Raw genomic sequence first — 17,270 nt, 5'->3', positions numbered from 1 at the left:
CTGCACACAATGCCCCCCTCCCAATCTTCAGATGGCCTGCAGCATAAATCAAGGTCTCACCACAATCGGATTCTGGAGTTGCACCACATGCAGTTATTTGTGTCATGATTCAACAGATACAACTCTGGGATAAAAATAATAATAAATCTAATTACATATTGACTCCCATCAGCCTTGTGTGGCCCCTTGGTTCTTTTGCTGGTGTTTTTAGAGCGAAGCAGCTCCTGAACGAGCTATAGCGAGGAATTCCGAGCATGTAGCGGAGTGCTGTGTTCTCCCGTCCGCCGCCCCGGCCCGGCCCACCCCTGCGACCCTCCCCCATACTTGAGCATTCCCAACTTCCAACTAGAAATTTTCACAGCGGTCCGTATCGGTAGATACGGGCGGACAGCTGTTGTGTGCTGCTAAAACACTGTCACTCATATTTATTTGTAAACAATACAGTACAGAACGACTGTCGTTAACTTTATCATAGAAGCTGCATTATTATCACCAATAACCGCATTCCACTTTTCTATGGCTAAGCAACAGCGACATGAGTTATCGAGTACTGGTGAAGGCTGCTGATACCAGCCACCAATACTTCACCTCCCCCCGCAAAATCTGACAATTAAGTCCTCCTTTGCAGTAGTTGGCGCTATAGTGCTGCAGATTGAAACATCCGTGTCGGAAAGCTCTTTAGTTTTAGCCGCAACATGATTAGTCGTCGAAGTTGATTTACATGGAATTTGGATTTCAGTAGCAAGGCACATTTATTTGTCCAATGCACACCTTTCTTTGCAAACCTGAAAGGCTTAAAAAAATCCTACTACAGTGTTTACTCTTTTAACAAATGGCTGCTGTAAAAAGGGGAAAGCAAGCTAAGGATTTCACGTCGTATTTTATTTAATCCCAGTAACACCTGGAAGGCCTTGCCGTATGTGTGTGGGGGTGTGAGCAGTTCAGACAGACAGCAACCTGGGTGCTGTAGGGTCTGTAGAGATGTTACTTGCACGTTTCCTGGCCCTGGACAGGTACAAGTCTTGGATAGATGGGACGTCGATTCCAATTATCAAGTGTTCTTAGTGTGACTTTCGGCAGCACCGACATGTCGGGGCTTTATAGGGCCGGATCTTCATCTCGACGAACTTCAGGGCAAAATTGTACCAGTCCATCGCACCAGCACATCTTTTCTGGTATAACCCGTTCGGGTAAGTCTTGCCACAGTCATTGTACCACCAACCGGAGCTATAAGCAGAGGCGCAATTCGTACCTTTATGCATGTCTTGGTCGCAGTCTTCGGTGCTGAACTTCATCCCAGACGAGTTGAATAGGCCATCGCCTGCAAAGCACATAAACTTGATTTTAACATCACGCAGGCTCTGGAGTGCGCGCGCTGGCAGTGGGAGTCGCTACCTGCGTTTCCCGAGTAGCCGTCCACAAGCAGCGGGTAGCCGTCCCTCTCGGGGTCTATCAAGTTCCGACCTACCGAGAAGTTGTCGTAGACAGCAAAGTATTTGCTGCCATTACAGTGAGTGACGTCGACCCGCAACTGGTAACCGGCAGAAACCGTCAAAGAGTACATTTTCTGCAGGCCTGCAAACACGCAGTGTCACCCGCACAAATGACGAAGGCTTGACAAGAAGGATGTCTTTTAAGGTGTGTGTTTCAGACCTAGCCAGTGATCTCCGGTTAGTGTTCCAAAGCCATTTTTATATGCGTCCCAAGAACGAGAGAAAGAGACAGAGAAATCCTGTCTTCTCTGGATCACCTGCACACACATATGCACGCACACACTCCATCAGTTGAGCAAATTTGCATGACTGGCCAACAGGAGGTTCAGCATTAGAAAAGAAAAAGGGGCCAACTTTATTGGTGAACGCATCACAACGGGAACTTTGAGGTGTTTCGGGGCTCAAGCACTTACCGTCCAGCCTCCCTGAAACCTTATGTCGCAGTAAGCCTCGAAGCCAGCATAAATCAAGGTCTCACCACAATCTGATTCTGGAGTTGGATTTCAGTAGCAAGGCACATTTATTTGTCCAATGCACGCCTTTGCAAACCTGAAAGGCTTAAAAAAATCCTACTACAGTGTTTACTCTTTTAACAAATGTCTGCTGTAAAAAGGGGAAAGCAAACTAAGGATTTAACGTCGTATTTTATTTAATCCCAATAAAACCTGGAAGGCCTTGCTGTATGTGTGTGGGGGTGTGAGTAGTTCAAACAGACTGCAACCTGGGTCAGAAGGGTCTGTAGAAATGTTACTTGCATGTTTCCTGGCCCTGGACAGGTACAAGTCTTGGATAGATGGGAGGTCAATTCCAATTATAAAGTGTTCTTATTGTGACTTTCGGCAGCACCGACATGTCGGGGCTTTATTGGGTCGGATCTTCATCTCGACGAAGTACAGGTTGACCCAATTGGACCATTTAATTCCACATTTAGTTCCATCCGAGTACGCCGCGTTCAGGTCAGCGTTGCCACAGTCTTTGTACCACCAACCGGTGTTATACTTAGAGGCACAATTAAGATTAGGAAGTATGTCTTGGTCGCGGTCTACGGTACTGAACTTCATCCCAGAATGACTCGAGAAGCTATCGCCTGCAAAGAACAGAAACTTGATTTTGACATCACGCAGGCTCTCCAGTGCGCGCGTTGGCAGTGGGAGTCGCTACCTGTGTTTCCCGAGTAGCCGTCCACACGCAGCGGGTAGCCGTCCTTCTCGGGGTCCAACAAGTTCAGGCCCACCGAGAAGTGTTCGTAGAGAGCATAGTACTGAATGCTATACTTTTGGTTGAAGTCGATCCGCAACTGGTAACCGCCGATGACCGTCAAAGAGTAAATTTTCTGCAGGCCTGCAAACACGCAGTGTTACCCGCACAAACGACAAAGGCTTGACAAGAAGGATGTCTTTTAAGGTGTGTGTTTCAGACCTAGCCAGTGCTCTCCGGTTAGTGTTCCAAAGCCATTTTTATATGCGTCCCAATAATGAGAGAAAGAGACAGAGCCATCCTGTCTTCTCTGGATCACCTGCACACACACATGCACGCACACACACCATCAGTTGAGCAAATTAGCATGACTGGCCAACAGGAGGTTTAGCATTGGAAAAGAAAAAGGGGCCAACTTTATTGAACGCATCACAACGGGAACTTTGAGGTGTTTCGGGGCTCAAGCATTTACCGTCCAGCCTCCCCCGTCAAAGCTCATGTCGCAGTAAGCCTTGAAGCCCTCGGGCAAGCTATAAATGGTATAGACTCCATCTTGGAAATTTCCCTCCGCCATGACATCAGTGCAGTCTCTTGGCATGGGAGCTGAAAAAAAAATAAGAAAAATATCCCGAGAGTGCAAAATGGACGCGCGCTTCAAACAAACACGATGCGCTCGCTCGCGGGCTACCTTTGGGTTTTCTGTTAAGTATGGGTAGATCTACCACCTTCGCCTGCAGGCTCGAAATGTTATCTGTCAAAGCTAAAAAAAACAAAAAAAACTGCGAGAGTGCAAAATGGACGCGCGCTTCAAACAAACACGATGCCCTCGCTCGCGAGCTACCTTTGCGCTCTCTGTTAAGTATGGCTAGATCTCCCACCTTCGTCTGGAGGCTCGACATGGAACCTGTCAAAGCTAAAAAAAAAAATTGCGAGAGTGCAAAATGGGCGCGCGCTTCAAACAAACACGATGCGCTCGCTCGCGAGCTACCTTTGAGTTCTCTGTTAAGTATGGGTAGATCTCCCACCTTCGTCTGGAGGCTGGACATTGAATCTGTCAAAGCTATTTAAAAAAAAATTGCAAGAGTGCAAAATGGACGCGCGCTTCAAACAAACACGATGCGCTCGCTCGCGAGCTACCTTTGAGTTCTCTGTTAAGTATGGGTAGATCTACCACTTTCTCCTGCAGGCTGGACATGGAACCTGTCAAAGGTGAAGCAAAAAAAAAAAAAAAAAAAAAAACAGCGAGAGTGCAAAATGGACGCGCGCTTCAAACAAACACGATGCGCTCGCTCGCTAGCTACCTTTGAGTTCTCTGTAAATTATGGACAGATCTTCCATCTTCGTCTGCAGGCTGGACAGAGAACCTGTCAAAGCTGAAGCAAAAAAAAAAAAAAAACCGCAACAATGCAAAATAGACGCGCGCTTCCAACAAACTCGATGCGCTCGCTCGCTCGCTCGCTCGCTACCTTTGACTTCTCTGTTAAGTGCGGGTTGATCTACCACATTTTTCTGCAAGCTGGACATAGAACCCGTCAAAGCCCAACTCGAGTTTTCTTTCAGTTCGTGATTCCAAGGCCCTTTGTCGCTGCGAATCTTCTGGTAGACTTTGTCAAGCAGGACCTGTCTCGCGCTCAGTTGCGAGGTCTGAGTCTTCTGCAGCGCTGCCCAGTGGCAGGCAGAGTCGGTACAGTTGTGCTCCGGGAAGTTATCGCGCAAAGCCGACATCAGCTCGCCCAACTCTTCGTCCTCCTGAGGCCTTGAAACATACAGCTACAATTTAGTTGCCATTCAGCCTTCAAAATTAAAACCGCGGGTGGGAATTTGACTTTGGGTGGACAAGTGCATCTGAGCGCGCGTACCTGTTGATCAAGTAGATGATGGCAGCCGTTTGTAAGACAATCACGACCACGATGAACGCAAGGAGAAGGCAGCTGTAGCGTATCTAAGCAAACAGGCGACGAGCACAAAATAATGTCACAGCCTTCTATCGAGTTTCTTAAAAATGTTTTCAACTCGGTCCCACACACACGCTGAAAGATGTGAAGCTACAACCTGCATCGTCCCGAGCTCCATCTCTTCTACGCTGTCCGATCATCTGACGGTGGTTTTGGTGGGTATGAAGCAAGTGGGCAATCAGTAAAGTGACACCCACAGAGTTCGGACGCCTCTTAGGCTTTTATTTCGAAGCTTTTGATGTTGGCCTGCACATAGGGACGGGATGGACGTTCTGTGACGTTCTTTGAGCCTTTGTGAAATTTGAACATTGGATTGTTTTTATTCCCCCCCCCCTTTTTTTTAATCTCAACTGACATGAATTTTAATACGTGGCGTTTGAAAATACAGCAGCCAGCCAATTGAGCGGAAACGTTTCCAACAGGCGCAGGAACTGTATACGGACAGCAACGGTTTTTCGTTAAATAATCTCAACCTGCAGGGGGCACTAAATACTTACATAATGGAGAGACTTGCGTGTAGGCCACTTTGAAAAAAAAATTGAACCGTGAGAGGACTTTTGCAGATAACGACATATTCACAAATGATAACCAACCGTTGCGGGTGTCACCCAAGCCGGCATGTTGTGTGGGAGGCGGCTTGAAAGCGCGCCAGCCTCAACACTCCCACACCACATGTTCTCCCAAGCCAGAAAGCCTTGCCGCTCTCCAGACACATCTGCACAGAATGCCCCCCTCCCAATCTTCAGATGGCCTGCAGCATAAATCAAGGTCTCACCACAATCTGATTCTGGAGTTGCACCACATGCAGTTATTTGTGTCATGATTCAACAGATACAACTCTGGGATAAAAATAATAATAAATCTAATTACATATTGACTCCCATCAGCCTTGTGTGGCCCCTTGGTTCTTTTGCTGGTGTTTTTAGAGCGAAGCAGCTCCTGAACGAGCTATAGCGAGGAATTCCGAGCATGTAGCGGAGTGCTGTGTTCTCCCGTCCGCCGCCCCGGCCCGGCCCACCCCTGCGACCCTCCCCCATACTTGAGCATTCCCAACTTCCAACTAGAAATTTTCACAGCGGTCCGTATCGGTAGATACGGGCGGACAGCTGTTGTGTGCTGCTAAAACACTGTCACTCATATTTATTTGTAAACAATACAGTACAGAACGACTGTCGTTAACTTTATCATAGAAGCTGCATTATTATCACCAATAACCGCATTCCACTTTTCTATGGCTAAGCAACAGCGACATGAGTTATCGAGTACTGGTGAAGGCTGCTGATACCAGCCACCAATACTTCACCTCCCCCCGCAAAATCTGACAATTAAGTCCTCCTTTGCAGTAGTTGGCGCTATAGTGCTGCAGATTGAAACATCCGTGTCGGAAAGCTCTTTAGTTTTAGCCGCAACATGATTAGTCGTCGAAGTTGATTTACATGGAATTTGGATTTCAGTAGCAAGGCACATTTATTCGTCCAATGCACGCCTTTCTTTGCAAACCTGAAAGGCTTAAAAAAATCCTACTACAGTGTTTACTCTTTTAACAAATGGCTGCTGTAAAAAGGGGAAAGCAAGCTAAGGATTTAACTTCGTAATCCCAATAACACCTGGAAGGCCTTGCTGTATGTGTGTGGGGGTGTGAGCAGTTCAGACAGACAGCAACCTGGGTGCTGTAGGGTCTGTAGAGATGTTACTTGCACGTTTCCTGGCCCTGGACAGGTACAAGTCTTGGATAGATGGGACGTCGATTCCAATTATCAAGTGTTCTTAGTGTGACTTTCGGCAGCACCGACATGTCGGGGCTTTATTGGGCCGGATCTTCATCTCGACGAAGGGCAGGTTGTCCCAATTGGACCATTTAATTCCACAACGAATTCCATCCCAGTACGGCGCGTTCAGGTCAGCGTTGCCACAGTCTTTGTACCACCAACCGGAGTTTTGAACAGAGGCGCAATTAAGATTAGGAAGTATGTCTTGGTCGCGGTCTACGGTACTGAACTTCATCCCAGAATGACTCGAGAAGCTATCGCCTGCAAAGCACAGAAACTTGATTTTGACATCACGCAGGCTCTCCAGTGCGTGCGCTGGCAGTGGGAGTCGCTACCTGTGTTTCCCGAGTAGCCGTCCACACGCAGCGGGTAGCCGTCCTTCTCGGGGTCCAACAAGTTCAGGCCCACCGAGAAGTGTTCGTAGAGAGCATGGTACTGAATGCGAGACGTTGGGTGGAAGTCGATCCGCAACTGGTAACCGCCGATGACCGTCAAAGAGTAAATTTTCTGCAGGCCTGCAAACACGCAGTGTTACCCGCACAAACGACAAAGGCTTGACAAGAAGGATGTCTTTTAAGGTGTGTGTTTCAGACCTAGCCAGTGCTCTCCGGTTACTGTTCCAAAGCCATTTTTATATGCGTCCCAAGAATGAGAGAAAGAGACAGAGCCATCCTGTCTTCTCTGGATCACCTGCACACACACATGCACGCACACACACCATCAGTTGAGCAAATTTGCATGACTGGCCAACAGGAGGTTCAGCATTGGAAAAGAAAAAGGGGCCAACTTTATTGGTGAACGCATCACAACGGGAACTTTGAGGTGTTTCGGGGCTCAAGCACTTACCGTCCAGCCTCCCCCGTCAAAGCTCATGTCGCAGTAAGCCTTGAAGCCCTCGGGCAAGCTATAAAGGGTATAGACTCCATCTTGGAAATTTCCCTCCGCCATGACATCAGTGCAGTCTCTTGGCATGGGAGCTGAAAAAAATATAAGAAAAAAATCGCGAGAGTGCAAAATGGACGCGCGCTTTAAACAAACACGATGCGCTCGCTCGCGAGCTACCTTTGGGTTCTCTGTTAAGTATGGGTAGATCTACCACCTTCGCCTGCAGGCTCGAAATGTTATCTGTCAAAGCTAAAAAAAACAAAAAAAACTGCGAGAGTGCAAAATGGACGCGCGCTTCAAACAAACACGATGCCCTCGCGAGCGAGCTACCTTTGCGCTCTCTGTTAAGTATGGGAAGATCTCCCACCTTCGTCTGGAGGCTGGACATTGAATCTCTCAAAGCTATTAAAAAAAAATTGCGAGAGTGCAAAATGGACGCGCGCTTCAAACAAACACGATGTGCTCGCTCGCGAGCTACCTTTGAGTTCTCTGTTAAGTGTGGGTAGATCTCCCACCTTCGTCTGGAGGCTGGACATTGAATCTGTCAAAGCTATTAAAAAAAAAATTGCGAGTGCAAAATGGACGCGCGCTTCAAACAAACACGATGCGCTCGCTCGCGAGCTACCTTTGAGTTCTCTGTTAAGTATGGGTAGATCTACCACCTTCTCCTGCAGGCTGGACATGGAACCCGTCAAAGCCCAACTCGAGTTTTCTTTCAGTTCCTGATTCCAAAGCCCTTTGTCGCTGCGAATCTCCTGGCACATTTTGTCAAGCAGGAGCTGTCTCACGCTCAGTTGCGAGTTCTGATTCGCCTTCAGGTCTCCGAATGACGTCTGCAGCGCCGCCCAGTGGCAGGCAAAGTCAGTACAGTTGTGCTCCGGTGAGTTGTCGAGCAAAGCCGACATCAGCTCGACCAACTCTTCGTCCTCCTGAGGCCTTGAAACATAAAGCTACAATTTAGTTGCCATTCAGCCTTCAAAATTAAAACCGCGGGTGGGAATTTGACTTTGGGTGGACAAGTGCGTCCGAGCGCGCGTACCTGTTGATCAAGTAGATGATGGCAGCCGTTTGTAAGACAATCACGACCACGATGAACGCAAGGAGAAGGCAGCTGTAGGGTTTCTAAGCAAACAGGCGACGAGCACAAAATAATGTCACAGCCTTCTATCGAGTTTCTTAAAAATGTTTTCAACTCGGCCCTACACACACGCTGAAAGATGTGAAGCGACAACCTGCATCGTCCCGAGCTCCATCTCTTCTACGCTGTCCGATCATCTGACGGTGGTTTTGGTGGCTATGAAGCAAGTGGGCAATCAGCAAAGTGACACCCACAGAGTTCGGACGCCTCTTAGGCTTTTATTTCGAAGCTTTTGATGTTGGCCTGCACATCGGGACGGGATGGGACGTTCCGTGACGTTATTTGAGCCTTTGTGAAATTTGAACATTGGATTGTTTTTATTCAGCCCTTTTTTTTTTATCTCAACTGATATGAATTCTAATACGTGGCGTTTGAAAATATAGCAGCCAGCCAATTGAGCTGAAGCGTTTCCAACAGGCGCAGGAACTGTATACGGACAGCAACGGTTTTTCGTTAAATAATGTCAACCTGCAGGGGGCACTAAATACTTACATAATGGAGAGACTTGCGTGTAGGCCACTTTGAAAAAAAAATTGAACCGTGAGAGGACTTTTGCAGATAACGACATATTCACAAATGATACTTTGTCCACAATGGACTCCCATTGAATAGCGGCACCCAAAACACCAGGCGAGCGTTGGAGACAAACTAACCTTGCCAATGGAGCGGACGTAACTTTTTTCTTCACCTACTTCCCAAAGGAGAATATTCACTGAGTGTTACAATACAAGGATAGTTGTGGTCAACGTTACCTGTTTTTTTAAGCTGTGAACCAACCGTTGCCGGTGTCACCAACGCCGGTGTGTTGTGTGGGAGGCGGCTTGAAAGCGCGCCAGCCTAAACACTCCCACGCCACATGTTCTCCCAAGCCAGAAGGCCTGGCCGCTCTCCAGACACATCTGCACACAATCCCCCCCCCCCCCCAATCTTCAGATGGCCTGCAGCATAAATCAAGGTCTCGCCACAATCTGATTCTGGAGTTGCACCACATGCAGTTATTTGTGTCACGACTCAACAGATACAATTCTGGGACAAAAAAAATCTGCTTCACATTATGCCTAAATCTAATTACATATTGACTCCCATCAGCCTCGTGTGGCCCCCTCGTTTTTTTTGCTGGCGTGTTTCCAGAGCGAGGCAGCTCCTGAACAAGCTATGCCGAGCATTTAGCGGAAGGCTGTGTTCTCCCGTCCGCCGCCCCGGCTCGGCCCGGCCCACCCCTGCGACCCTCCCCCATCCTCGAGCATTCCCAACTTCCAACTCGATATTTTCACAGCAGTCTGTATCGGTAGATACGGGCGGACAGTTGTGGCCTGCTAAAACACTTTGTCACTCAGATCTATTTGAAAACAATACAGAACGACTGTCGTTAACTTTATCATAGCAGCTCAGGGATTCTGCAGACTGTGACGAGCCCGCCACCCCTGGCTGTCCTTGAACTATTGCGAAGCTCACAGCCCATCTGGCTGAATGGTCCTATCAAAACATGGCAATGATTGAAAGCATCTGAGTGACCTCATTTCAATAATCACTGCTGTGGAAATGGCGCCTATTCTCGTGCCCTGCAGAATCACATCGTTTTTATGCAAAAGCATGGAAGAAAAAAATTGAATTGTTTGGTATTCTAAATAATATTTAAGGATCACTTTTCCTCCATCTTTAATTGCATAACAAGAATTTCTACCGTTTTTTTCTCTCTTGTAAATTGCGTTTTGGAAATTAGCTTTGGGGAAGACAGGAAAAAGTCCAACTATGAAATGACCCACATCCAGAGTATGTATTGGGTGTTTTGTGGAGACTGGGTTGGGCTGGGCTGGGACGGGGAGGGCTGGGGGATGTCCTGCGCACGCAGCATTGTGAGAGCGATCCCAACCGTGCCTGCCTGCGTCGTGCGTCCGATTGCCGGCAAAAGAACGAGGCGACTCCAAGCATCTGCAGCGGCGCTCCTGGCTGGCCGTCTTTCCCCGGCTGACGTCAGCTGCTCCACCGCCGCCGCGTCAAAATGCTGCTATCCGGAGGGGTGAACGCGTACAACGGCTACGGGAGCAAAGGCATCAAGAAGGTAAACTTTGCCGCTCCCGCTAGCTCGACATCGCGTTCCCAGCTCGGCGGGGCCGCGTAAAGCTGCAGTGTCCTTGAGCGAAGTCAAGCGCAGACGGGCGACCCGACTTTCACGCACACGCCCGGCTGCGCGTGATACGTTTTGCGCGGCGCGGTAATTGCGCAACTACCGTGGGAGATGGCTGTCGTGAGGTTGCTCCTATGGCTCTTTTCGTTTGTGCTCACCCTTCTCCATCTTGTGCACAATAATAGCAACCGTGTGCTCCTCACAGTTCTTCTCATGCCTTTTCTATTCCAACATTTGCATCTTGCCATGCTTGTTTTCATTCAATTCCTCGTGCCAAGTTGGCAAAGTTGCGCTTTGACGCCGAGCGACATGCCCCACCCCTTCCTTCCTTCCTTCAACCGAGAGGGGCAGCCTGCAGAAAAGAAAAAAAGTTCTCCACCAACGCAAGTCTCCTTACTTTATATGACCCACATGGGCCAGATCGATCGCAGGCGGACCAATAGCAACTCAACCATGATTGACACTGTCTTGTATTTTTAATATACATCAGCAGATGTCCGTACCACAGGATCCTTTTGCATAATGCGCTTTATGGATCTACAGCCAGCTGCATGGATTTTTGGAGCAAACTCAACGATTGCGTATGCAATGGAACAAGCACGTCACGTCTTTGCTTCAAGCCCGAGCTGAGACTGAATACGTTCAAATATTCACCCCGGTGGCTCGGAAGGCTTGAACAATGCGGAAATCAAACAGCTCGCTCAGCTGGCTGGGATCTACATTGACCTGGAATTTGTGGAATTCTGGATTTGGACAATGTTCTGACTTGAGGAGAGCATCTTCCACTTGATTTGGACACATGTAACATTGTCTAAATCCAGCTTCAACTCCTGGTTTGTGTCTTTGACGCTGAGGAGAGAGATAGAGGATTAAAGGACACCCCCCCCCCCCTCCTTTCCTCTGCTTTCTATTAACTTCCCCCCTTGCTGCTGCTTTGTTTCTCAAGAGAACTTCAAAACCGGACACCAGGGCTCCTTTTTTTTCTGCCACAATGTGCTTTGCGCCTGTCTAATTTTTGTCTAAGGTGAACATTTGCCGCCAGATTTCAGGTCACAGACTTGCTCAAGGTGTGTCGGCAGCAGATGCTAAGCTAACCTTGACCTCGGGAAGCAAAATAATACATGAGTGAGGGAGGTTCCATCAAGGGCAGCGGCTGAATTGCTAAATTTCTTTTGCAGCAGACGTACGCGTCTCCCTCCATCCATCAGATGGCGCCGCCTCCGAGCCCCAACGGCGGCCATCATGGCGGGGAGCAGCTGAGCAAAACCAACCTGTACATCCGTGGCCTTCACCCCGGAACCGCAGACCAGGATCTGGTCAAACTCTGCCAGCCGTAAGTCACCCGACAAAGCACAGCCGCCCGATGTCTGAATGTGTTTAAACGGGGGAGAAAAAGAAAACATTCCAAGTTCTGCCATGGAAATGTTCGTTCTCGCGAAGAGGACTAGCCCGAGCCAGCTCACTGGAGGAGGAAGGGACCTTGAGAAAGCGAGGGAGAGGCCTATCTACTCTTTTCCAGCCGTCTGGAAGATACGCAAGGCCGCCCCGCCCGACAGGAAACAACCAGCCCGGGGGAAAGGGAAAGACAAACACGGCGATGGTCCAGAGGGGGGCGGGGCTGCGTGCGAGGCCTGCGAGTCAATTGGCCTCACTTTGTGGGTCAGGCGCTTTCTTCTGCGGCGCTTCTCGTATTACGGCTGATAAAATCACGGCGTGAAATTTTCCTTTGAGCGCCCAGCCTAAGAGAGAGGATTCGGTTTCCAATAACATTTACTGGAAGGCGTCTTGTCATCATTAGCTAAGATGCTAACACGTCATGACATAGTTGGAATTTGACTCAAGTTGGATGGACATGGGGCCCATCTCCGGCTACTCTCCTGGACTCTGAGTCACGTGGAGCTCAATCCACTCAGCCGTCGTAAATCCCGTCGTGAATGCCAAGCACTCAACTTGACTCGAGATGCAAGATGTGATTGTTGCTTGGAAAGAGAGGAGAGCATGAAATAGTCATGCCTTGCAGGAGGGAGGGAGGGAGGGAGGTCACATCAATAATACACACGGCCAAAATTAGGAATGTGGTCAGTGGGCGAAAACACAATGCAATAAATGCTGACATTGCACTTCTGCTTCGGAACCAAACGTGGCCGAGCTGATCACGTGGCGGCCTGGATCGTCGTGATACTTCATTGACATCACTCACGCTTTGTGTTTCTTGGTCTGTTTGTTTTCAGCTATGGGAAAATAGTCTCCACAAAAGCCATTCTGGACAAAATAACCACTATGTGCAAAGGTAAAAAAAATGGAAAAGATATTTCTTAACTTCATTGCTTGCTCAAGAAGCTCAGCAGATGCGTGCAAATGAGTGCCGCTTCTGTCAATGATTTGCTTTTGTGCTTTTGCAGGCTACGGCTTTGTCGACTTTGACAGCCCAGCCTCGGCTGAGAAGGCAGTGACGGCGCTCAAGAAGCTGGGCGTGCAGGCGCAGATGGCCAAGGTAAGCACTGATTTACGTAAAAAAAAAAAAAAAAAAAAGAATTCGGGCCCGTGATTTGAAGTGAAATTGAAAGAATATAACATACGGTTGCGGCTGTCATGTGACGGCGCGGCACATATTTAGTTATTTTGAAGCGCTTCATTTTTAATCCTAATTAATTGAGTTTACTATATATGCCGTCAGGACAAAGGAAAAAGCAATTCCAAACTCGATGAGCACACAACTTAAAGTGTTTTTTTTTTTTATCAAACCATGAAGAACAGCTTTGAAACAAAAGAAATAAAGGTCCACCAACCTTCTCAAGAGAAGATCCTGTCTCCTGCTGCAGCAGTCAGTGCGTCACCTAATTGTGTCCCTAAACAACCATGCAACAAAAAAAAGTTCCCCCTTTTAAGCCAAGTTTGAAAGCAAAAAAATGTCTTTATTAATTGTGCTTTTCAACAAAATGAAAACAAATAAACGCAGGAACGAAATGAAACTTGCCATCATGAACTATCCTAAAAAACTTTTAATGTTTCTGCTTTAACACCATCAATGGATTCAATTATAAAGCTTTTTTTTTTTTTTTTGCTTTTTCCACTCCTCCCAAATAACAAGAGCATGGATGACCTTGCAAAGCGCTTTTTTTTTTTCCCGCCACACAACAAAAAGACAATTAATGGTGTGTGAGTTGGGGGGGGCAGGGGGGGGGGGCGTGCTGGCGGGCCGATCTGCCGCTAAGCCGCATCACTGACATTTATACGGCTTCTTCCCTCCCGCGTGCTCAGCTAATAATTTGATTTGGCTATACAAGGTCTGCGTCGGATTACTCATGGCGAGCCGGAGCATTCGCCGCCATGCTGTTGAGGGGAGGGAGGGAGGGAGGTGGGGGGGCTCACCTTCACCTCAGGTCACAGCGTGCACTGCTAATGGCATGGAAATGAATTCACTCTGCGTTTACAATTTTGCAGGATTATGAATATGCATTGTGGCTACGTGGCTTGAATTGATGAAATTAGGCTTTATCAACCTCTTTGTCAATTTGGAAAAAGTTGCAGCTGTGATTTTCAACTGAAGGACGAGGTGATGATGCTTTCATATCGCATCGCTGCTTCAATGTTGATTTTGAAACGCTGCTGTCGTCCACGCCTCACACTCACGTACCGCCCCGGCAGGCCCCGCCTCTTAAAGGCAAAACAGGCCTATTTGACTTAATACGCTAAAATAGGTCGCAATTAAAAAAGATAGCAAGACGACGCTTGACGTTGCGTTTCATTCGGCCTCTGTGATTCCAGCAACAGGAGCAGGACCCCACCAATTTGTACATCTCCAACCTGCCGCTCTCCATGGACGAGCTGGAGCTGGAGAACATGCTGAAGCCCTTCAGCCAGGCCATTTCCACGCGGATCCTGCGCGACGCACGCGGAATCAGCCGAGGAGTGGGCTTTGCCAGGTGCCCGCTTCCTCGCTCGCCCAGACGAGACCATCACCTGGTTTGCAGCGTCATTCCTATCATCTGCCATTCATTGTTTTCTTTATTTTCCAGGATGGAGTCAACAGAGAAATGCGAGGCCATCATCCAGCATTTTAATGGAAAATATCTCAAGACTCCACCCGGAGTTTTAGGTGACTCACTTGCCTTGTTTGGTTTTTTCCACTCTCGAATGTGAGTCCAACGTGAACAAAGTTTTCTCAAATATTCCTCAATGTTCTGGTCCAGTTCCACCGAAGCCTTTATTGTGTAAATTTGCTGATGGAGGCCAGAAGAAGCGCCAGAGTCAAGGAAAGTACCTGCAAAATGGACGAAGCTGGACCAGAGATGGAGACACTGTGAGTTCAAAGCACTTTTGTGGCCTTCAAAAGTTTTCTACCAAACCTAATTCCCCCTCCAGGGCAGACTGACCCTCACCTACGACCCCGGCGCAGCCTTAGCTAACGGGTCAGTATGCAGCGACGCGGGCACGCTGCCCAAAGGGAAGACGAGGTGGTCTGAAAATCTGTCTCTGCAGGTTCTACAGCATGGCTTCCAACCGGATGGTCGGGCCCGCCTCGGTTCCTCCGTACATGCATTCGCCCGTGTCCGCCTACCAGGTAGACAGACAGAAAGATGCTCATGGAAAGACCTTCTCACTCAAAGCAACGTTGTGCTTGCTCCCCGTCAGGTGCACAACCCGTCGTGGCTCCACCAGCCGTCGTACATCGTGGCGCCCTCGGTGAGTAGCCGCCGCCGCCCGTCTTGGCACTTTCTCGCGCCCGTCAAAACAAAACTCTCCCAAAGGGAGCCGTCCTGACGCCTGGGATGGAGCACGCCGTGTCCATCCAGCCCACGTCCATGATGGGACCCCTGACCCAGCAGCTCGGCCACCTCTCCTTGGGCGGAAGCGGCACAGTCAGTCATCTGCACACTTCAAAATGTTTTGGTGAAAATCAGGAGAACTGATGAGCACACTTCCTCCCCAACTGGGTTTTATCATGCAATCCATCCATCTTCTGAAAAAACATCTGAAGACTATTGCACCTCTTTTCCAGTACGCATCTCTGCAGGGGCCGTACGTCACCCAGTACCCGCAAGTGCCTCCCACCAACATCTCAGTTGAGGTGAGTCCAACACAGTGCACGCTCGCGTTCCCCGCTTGCTTGACTTTGGCGTCTTCCGTGTTAGGAAAGCGCCGTCCAGCAGTCCGTCGCCATGGAGACGTCCACTGAACCCACAAGCTTCTCCTACCAGCGTAACAAGTGAAGACAAGTTGGACTGACTCACCACCGGCGTGCGTGACTTCACCTGACCTCCATTGACTTTTTTCCAACTTGGCCATCTGACGAGACTGGACCGTGACGCAAAAGAACGCTCTTCTTTTTTTTGGAGCTCCTCTGGTCTGGCAAAGACGGCGATGAACTTAAGTGTGGAACATTATTTTGACCAACATGTTTTTTTTTGTGGAGCTACGATGTTCAGATTTTTCTTTTGCTATGATTTTTGATCTCACGCACAATGGTGACAGGCAACCAACTCCTCAAACAGTTTCGTCAGTTGTGAAAGTTTGACAGAAGAGTCTTTTTTTTTTTCTTGACAAGGCTTTTGACAATCACACAATTCCTCTCGAGTGAAGAGCAACGTGGATTGAAATCATTCCGGTGAATGTGGTTGGCGTGCACCGCACTTCTTTGAATATTCCAACAAGTCACCAGTGCATTTTCTACTTTTCCAAAGAAACAAAAAAAAAGGGCTGACACCCCGTGCACCATCTTCAACACGTTTTCCTGCCAAACTACTTCAAAATACGGACAGCAAGTAAAATGTAGAAGAGTTGGCATACTTGCAGGCTGATGTTTTTTTCCGCAACTACTTTTTGTTTGACGTGTGCTGTTTTTGTATTATTTAAATGTTTTGTTTCAGATTGTTGATTTTTATTTTTGATATCGTGTTGTGTGCATCAAGTGTGTTTGTTGTATTTCCACGCCATATTTTATTGGACGTTCTGTGCTCATTCATTTTTTTTTTGTACAAACTTTCTAAGCGCGAGTCCTGATCTGGAAGCTCCGTTTTGGTTTTGAGGCTACGTTTGCACCCCGTTCCCATCAGCCCCGTTTGTAAGGTGCTATTGCGTCACACCAGGTTTGATGACATCATTCCAGGGCTGCTGGGAACGAGCGCAATGGTAGCATTGAACTTTAGCTGCGACAAATATAGCTAAAGCGACAGATTGTTTTTTTTACGGGGCAATGAGTCGCTTGAATAGGCTGCTCACAGCTGGTACTGTGTCAATACATCCTCCGTCCAAACATTGCTCATCAAGTCCGAGGTCTGATCTATGCAATTATGTTCTTATCCTGACAATGGCAATAATATATTTCTGAGATACGTGACCTCGAAATGTTGAGGAGACGGCTCACTGGGACTCATGAATGATTGCTGCTAATTTGGGTTGACTCAGCTTTTTTGGAAATGTTACCAAATCTTGGGCCAGTTCACATTTGTGTGTCATGATGTCGCTCTTTATGTCCGTCACTTGGGAGAACAGCCACAGCTTTGTATTTCAAAATAAATGTTGACCTCCATCAAGAAGGCAGATGTTTTCAACCACACGTGTCCATGTGTTTGCAAAGTTTTGGAGACGCGGCTGATGGCAGAATAGTTTTTGTTTTCACAAATGCATGAAGCGAGTCGGTGCAAGTGTCAGCTTTCAGGGCCACATTTAAAAAAAAAAAAAATTCTCATGTTGTACAATGGT

General features: G+C 48.1%; 4 protein-coding genes across 14 annotated transcripts; 1 reads left to right on the top strand and 3 right to left on the bottom strand.

The window, feature by feature from the left end:
• Nucleotides 1-450: 450 nt before the first annotated feature.
• On the bottom strand, nucleotides 451-1,960 carry LOC148401465 (fibrinogen C domain-containing protein 1-like; the record flags this gene model as incomplete). Its single annotated transcript, XM_088369176.1, has 4 exons — nucleotides 451-1,321; nucleotides 1,396-1,575; nucleotides 1,654-1,750; nucleotides 1,907-1,960. Coding segments are annotated over 4 exons (591 nt in total), but the record flags the coding sequence as incomplete, so codon positions are not given.
• A 21-nt stretch (nucleotides 1,961-1,981) lies between these two features.
• LOC148401464 (uncharacterized) lies at nucleotides 1,982-5,279 on the bottom strand. 6 transcript variants are annotated; one of them, XM_088356412.1, is made up of 13 exons: nucleotides 5,143-5,277; nucleotides 4,743-4,891; nucleotides 4,550-4,632; nucleotides 4,157-4,446; nucleotides 3,992-4,063; nucleotides 3,828-3,890; nucleotides 3,679-3,750; nucleotides 3,532-3,603; nucleotides 3,379-3,450; nucleotides 3,163-3,293; nucleotides 2,913-3,009; nucleotides 2,655-2,834; nucleotides 1,982-2,580 (listed from the first exon to the last, which is right to left on the bottom strand). In XM_088356412.1, the coding sequence occupies exons 2-13, from the start codon at nucleotides 4,761-4,763 to the stop codon at nucleotides 2,318-2,320; spliced, it is 1,416 nt and encodes a 471-aa protein (XP_088212538.1). In that variant the 5' UTR covers nucleotides 4,764-4,891; nucleotides 5,143-5,277; the 3' UTR covers nucleotides 1,982-2,317. The 6 variants fall into 6 exon arrangements, with proteins under 6 accessions (XP_088212538.1, XP_088212516.1, XP_088212530.1 ...); XM_088356390.1 differs by having other exon boundaries at nucleotides 3,992-4,446; nucleotides 5,143-5,278; XM_088356404.1 differs by lacking the exon at nucleotides 3,828-3,890 and having other exon boundaries at nucleotides 3,992-4,446; nucleotides 5,143-5,279.
• Nucleotides 5,280-6,093: 814 nt separating this feature from the next.
• LOC148401463 (uncharacterized) lies at nucleotides 6,094-9,107 on the bottom strand. The gene is made up of 10 exons (XM_088356440.1): nucleotides 8,509-9,107; nucleotides 8,339-8,421; nucleotides 7,925-8,235; nucleotides 7,778-7,849; nucleotides 7,630-7,701; nucleotides 7,477-7,548; nucleotides 7,261-7,391; nucleotides 7,008-7,104; nucleotides 6,750-6,929; nucleotides 6,094-6,675 (listed from the first exon to the last, which is right to left on the bottom strand). The coding sequence occupies exons 1-10, from the start codon at nucleotides 8,572-8,574 to the stop codon at nucleotides 6,413-6,415; spliced, it is 1,347 nt and encodes a 448-aa protein (XP_088212566.1). The 5' UTR covers nucleotides 8,575-9,107; the 3' UTR covers nucleotides 6,094-6,412.
• A 1,170-nt stretch (nucleotides 9,108-10,277) lies between these two features.
• Nucleotides 10,278-17,119, top strand: LOC148401462 (RNA-binding motif, single-stranded-interacting protein 2-like). 6 transcript variants are annotated; one of them, XM_088356500.1, is made up of 13 exons: nucleotides 10,278-10,499; nucleotides 11,747-11,898; nucleotides 12,797-12,855; nucleotides 12,968-13,059; nucleotides 14,334-14,491; nucleotides 14,585-14,664; nucleotides 14,759-14,868; nucleotides 14,931-14,977; nucleotides 15,048-15,129; nucleotides 15,201-15,251; nucleotides 15,317-15,427; nucleotides 15,568-15,636; nucleotides 15,701-17,119. In XM_088356500.1, the coding sequence occupies exons 1-13, from the start codon at nucleotides 10,440-10,442 to the stop codon at nucleotides 15,776-15,778; spliced, it is 1,149 nt and encodes a 382-aa protein (XP_088212626.1). In that variant the 5' UTR covers nucleotides 10,278-10,439; the 3' UTR covers nucleotides 15,779-17,119. The 6 variants fall into 6 exon arrangements, with proteins under 6 accessions (XP_088212626.1, XP_088212615.1, XP_088212635.1 ...); XM_088356489.1 differs by having other exon boundaries at nucleotides 11,744-11,898; XM_088356509.1 differs by having other exon boundaries at nucleotides 11,744-11,898; nucleotides 15,317-15,458.
• Nucleotides 17,120-17,270: the final 151 nt, after the last annotated feature.

This window comes from Syngnathus floridae, chromosome 2 (genome assembly GCF_059516105.1).
Source record: "Syngnathus floridae isolate MCC-2025c chromosome 2, RoL_Sflo_1.0, whole genome shotgun sequence".
Taxonomy (NCBI): domain Eukaryota; kingdom Metazoa; phylum Chordata; class Actinopteri; order Syngnathiformes; family Syngnathidae; genus Syngnathus; species Syngnathus floridae.
The sequence above is the reverse complement of the archived record's forward strand: the minus strand, read 5'-3'. Positions and strand labels throughout refer to the sequence as shown.

Excerpts from the sequence above, each read along its gene's own strand:
- LOC148401464 (XM_088356390.1), bottom strand. The coding sequence starts at position 4,763 with ATGGAGCTCGGGACGATGCAG. Across the intron at positions 3,891-3,991 it reads AATTTACAGAGAACTCAAAG|GTTCCATGTCCAGCCTGCAG; the intron begins GTAGCTAGCGAG and ends CACCTTTGACAG. Across the intron at positions 3,010-3,162 it reads TTGACGGGGGAGGCTGGACG|GTGATCCAGAGAAGACAGGA; the intron begins GTAAATGCTTGA and ends GTGTGTGTGCAG.
- LOC148401463 (XM_088356440.1), bottom strand. The coding sequence starts at position 8,574 with ATGATCGGACAGCGTAGAAGAGATGGAGCTCGGGACGATGCAGGTTGT. Across the intron at positions 7,392-7,476 it reads ACTTAACAGAGAACCCAAAG|CTCCCATGCCAAGAGACTGC; the intron begins GTAGCTCGCGAG and ends TATTTTTTTCAG. Across the intron at positions 7,105-7,260 it reads TTGACGGGGGAGGCTGGACG|GTGATCCAGAGAAGACAGGA; the intron begins GTAAGTGCTTGA and ends GTGTGTGTGCAG.
- LOC148401462 (XM_088356489.1), top strand. The coding sequence starts at position 10,440 with ATGCTGCTATCCGGAGGGGTGAACGCGTACAACGGCTACGGGAGCAAA. Across the intron at positions 11,899-12,796 it reads CTGGTCAAACTCTGCCAGCC|CTATGGGAAAATAGTCTCCA; the intron begins GTAAGTCACCCG and ends GTTTGTTTTCAG. Across the intron at positions 14,978-15,047 it reads GGCGCAGCCTTAGCTAACGG|GTTCTACAGCATGGCTTCCA; the intron begins GTCAGTATGCAG and ends CTGTCTCTGCAG.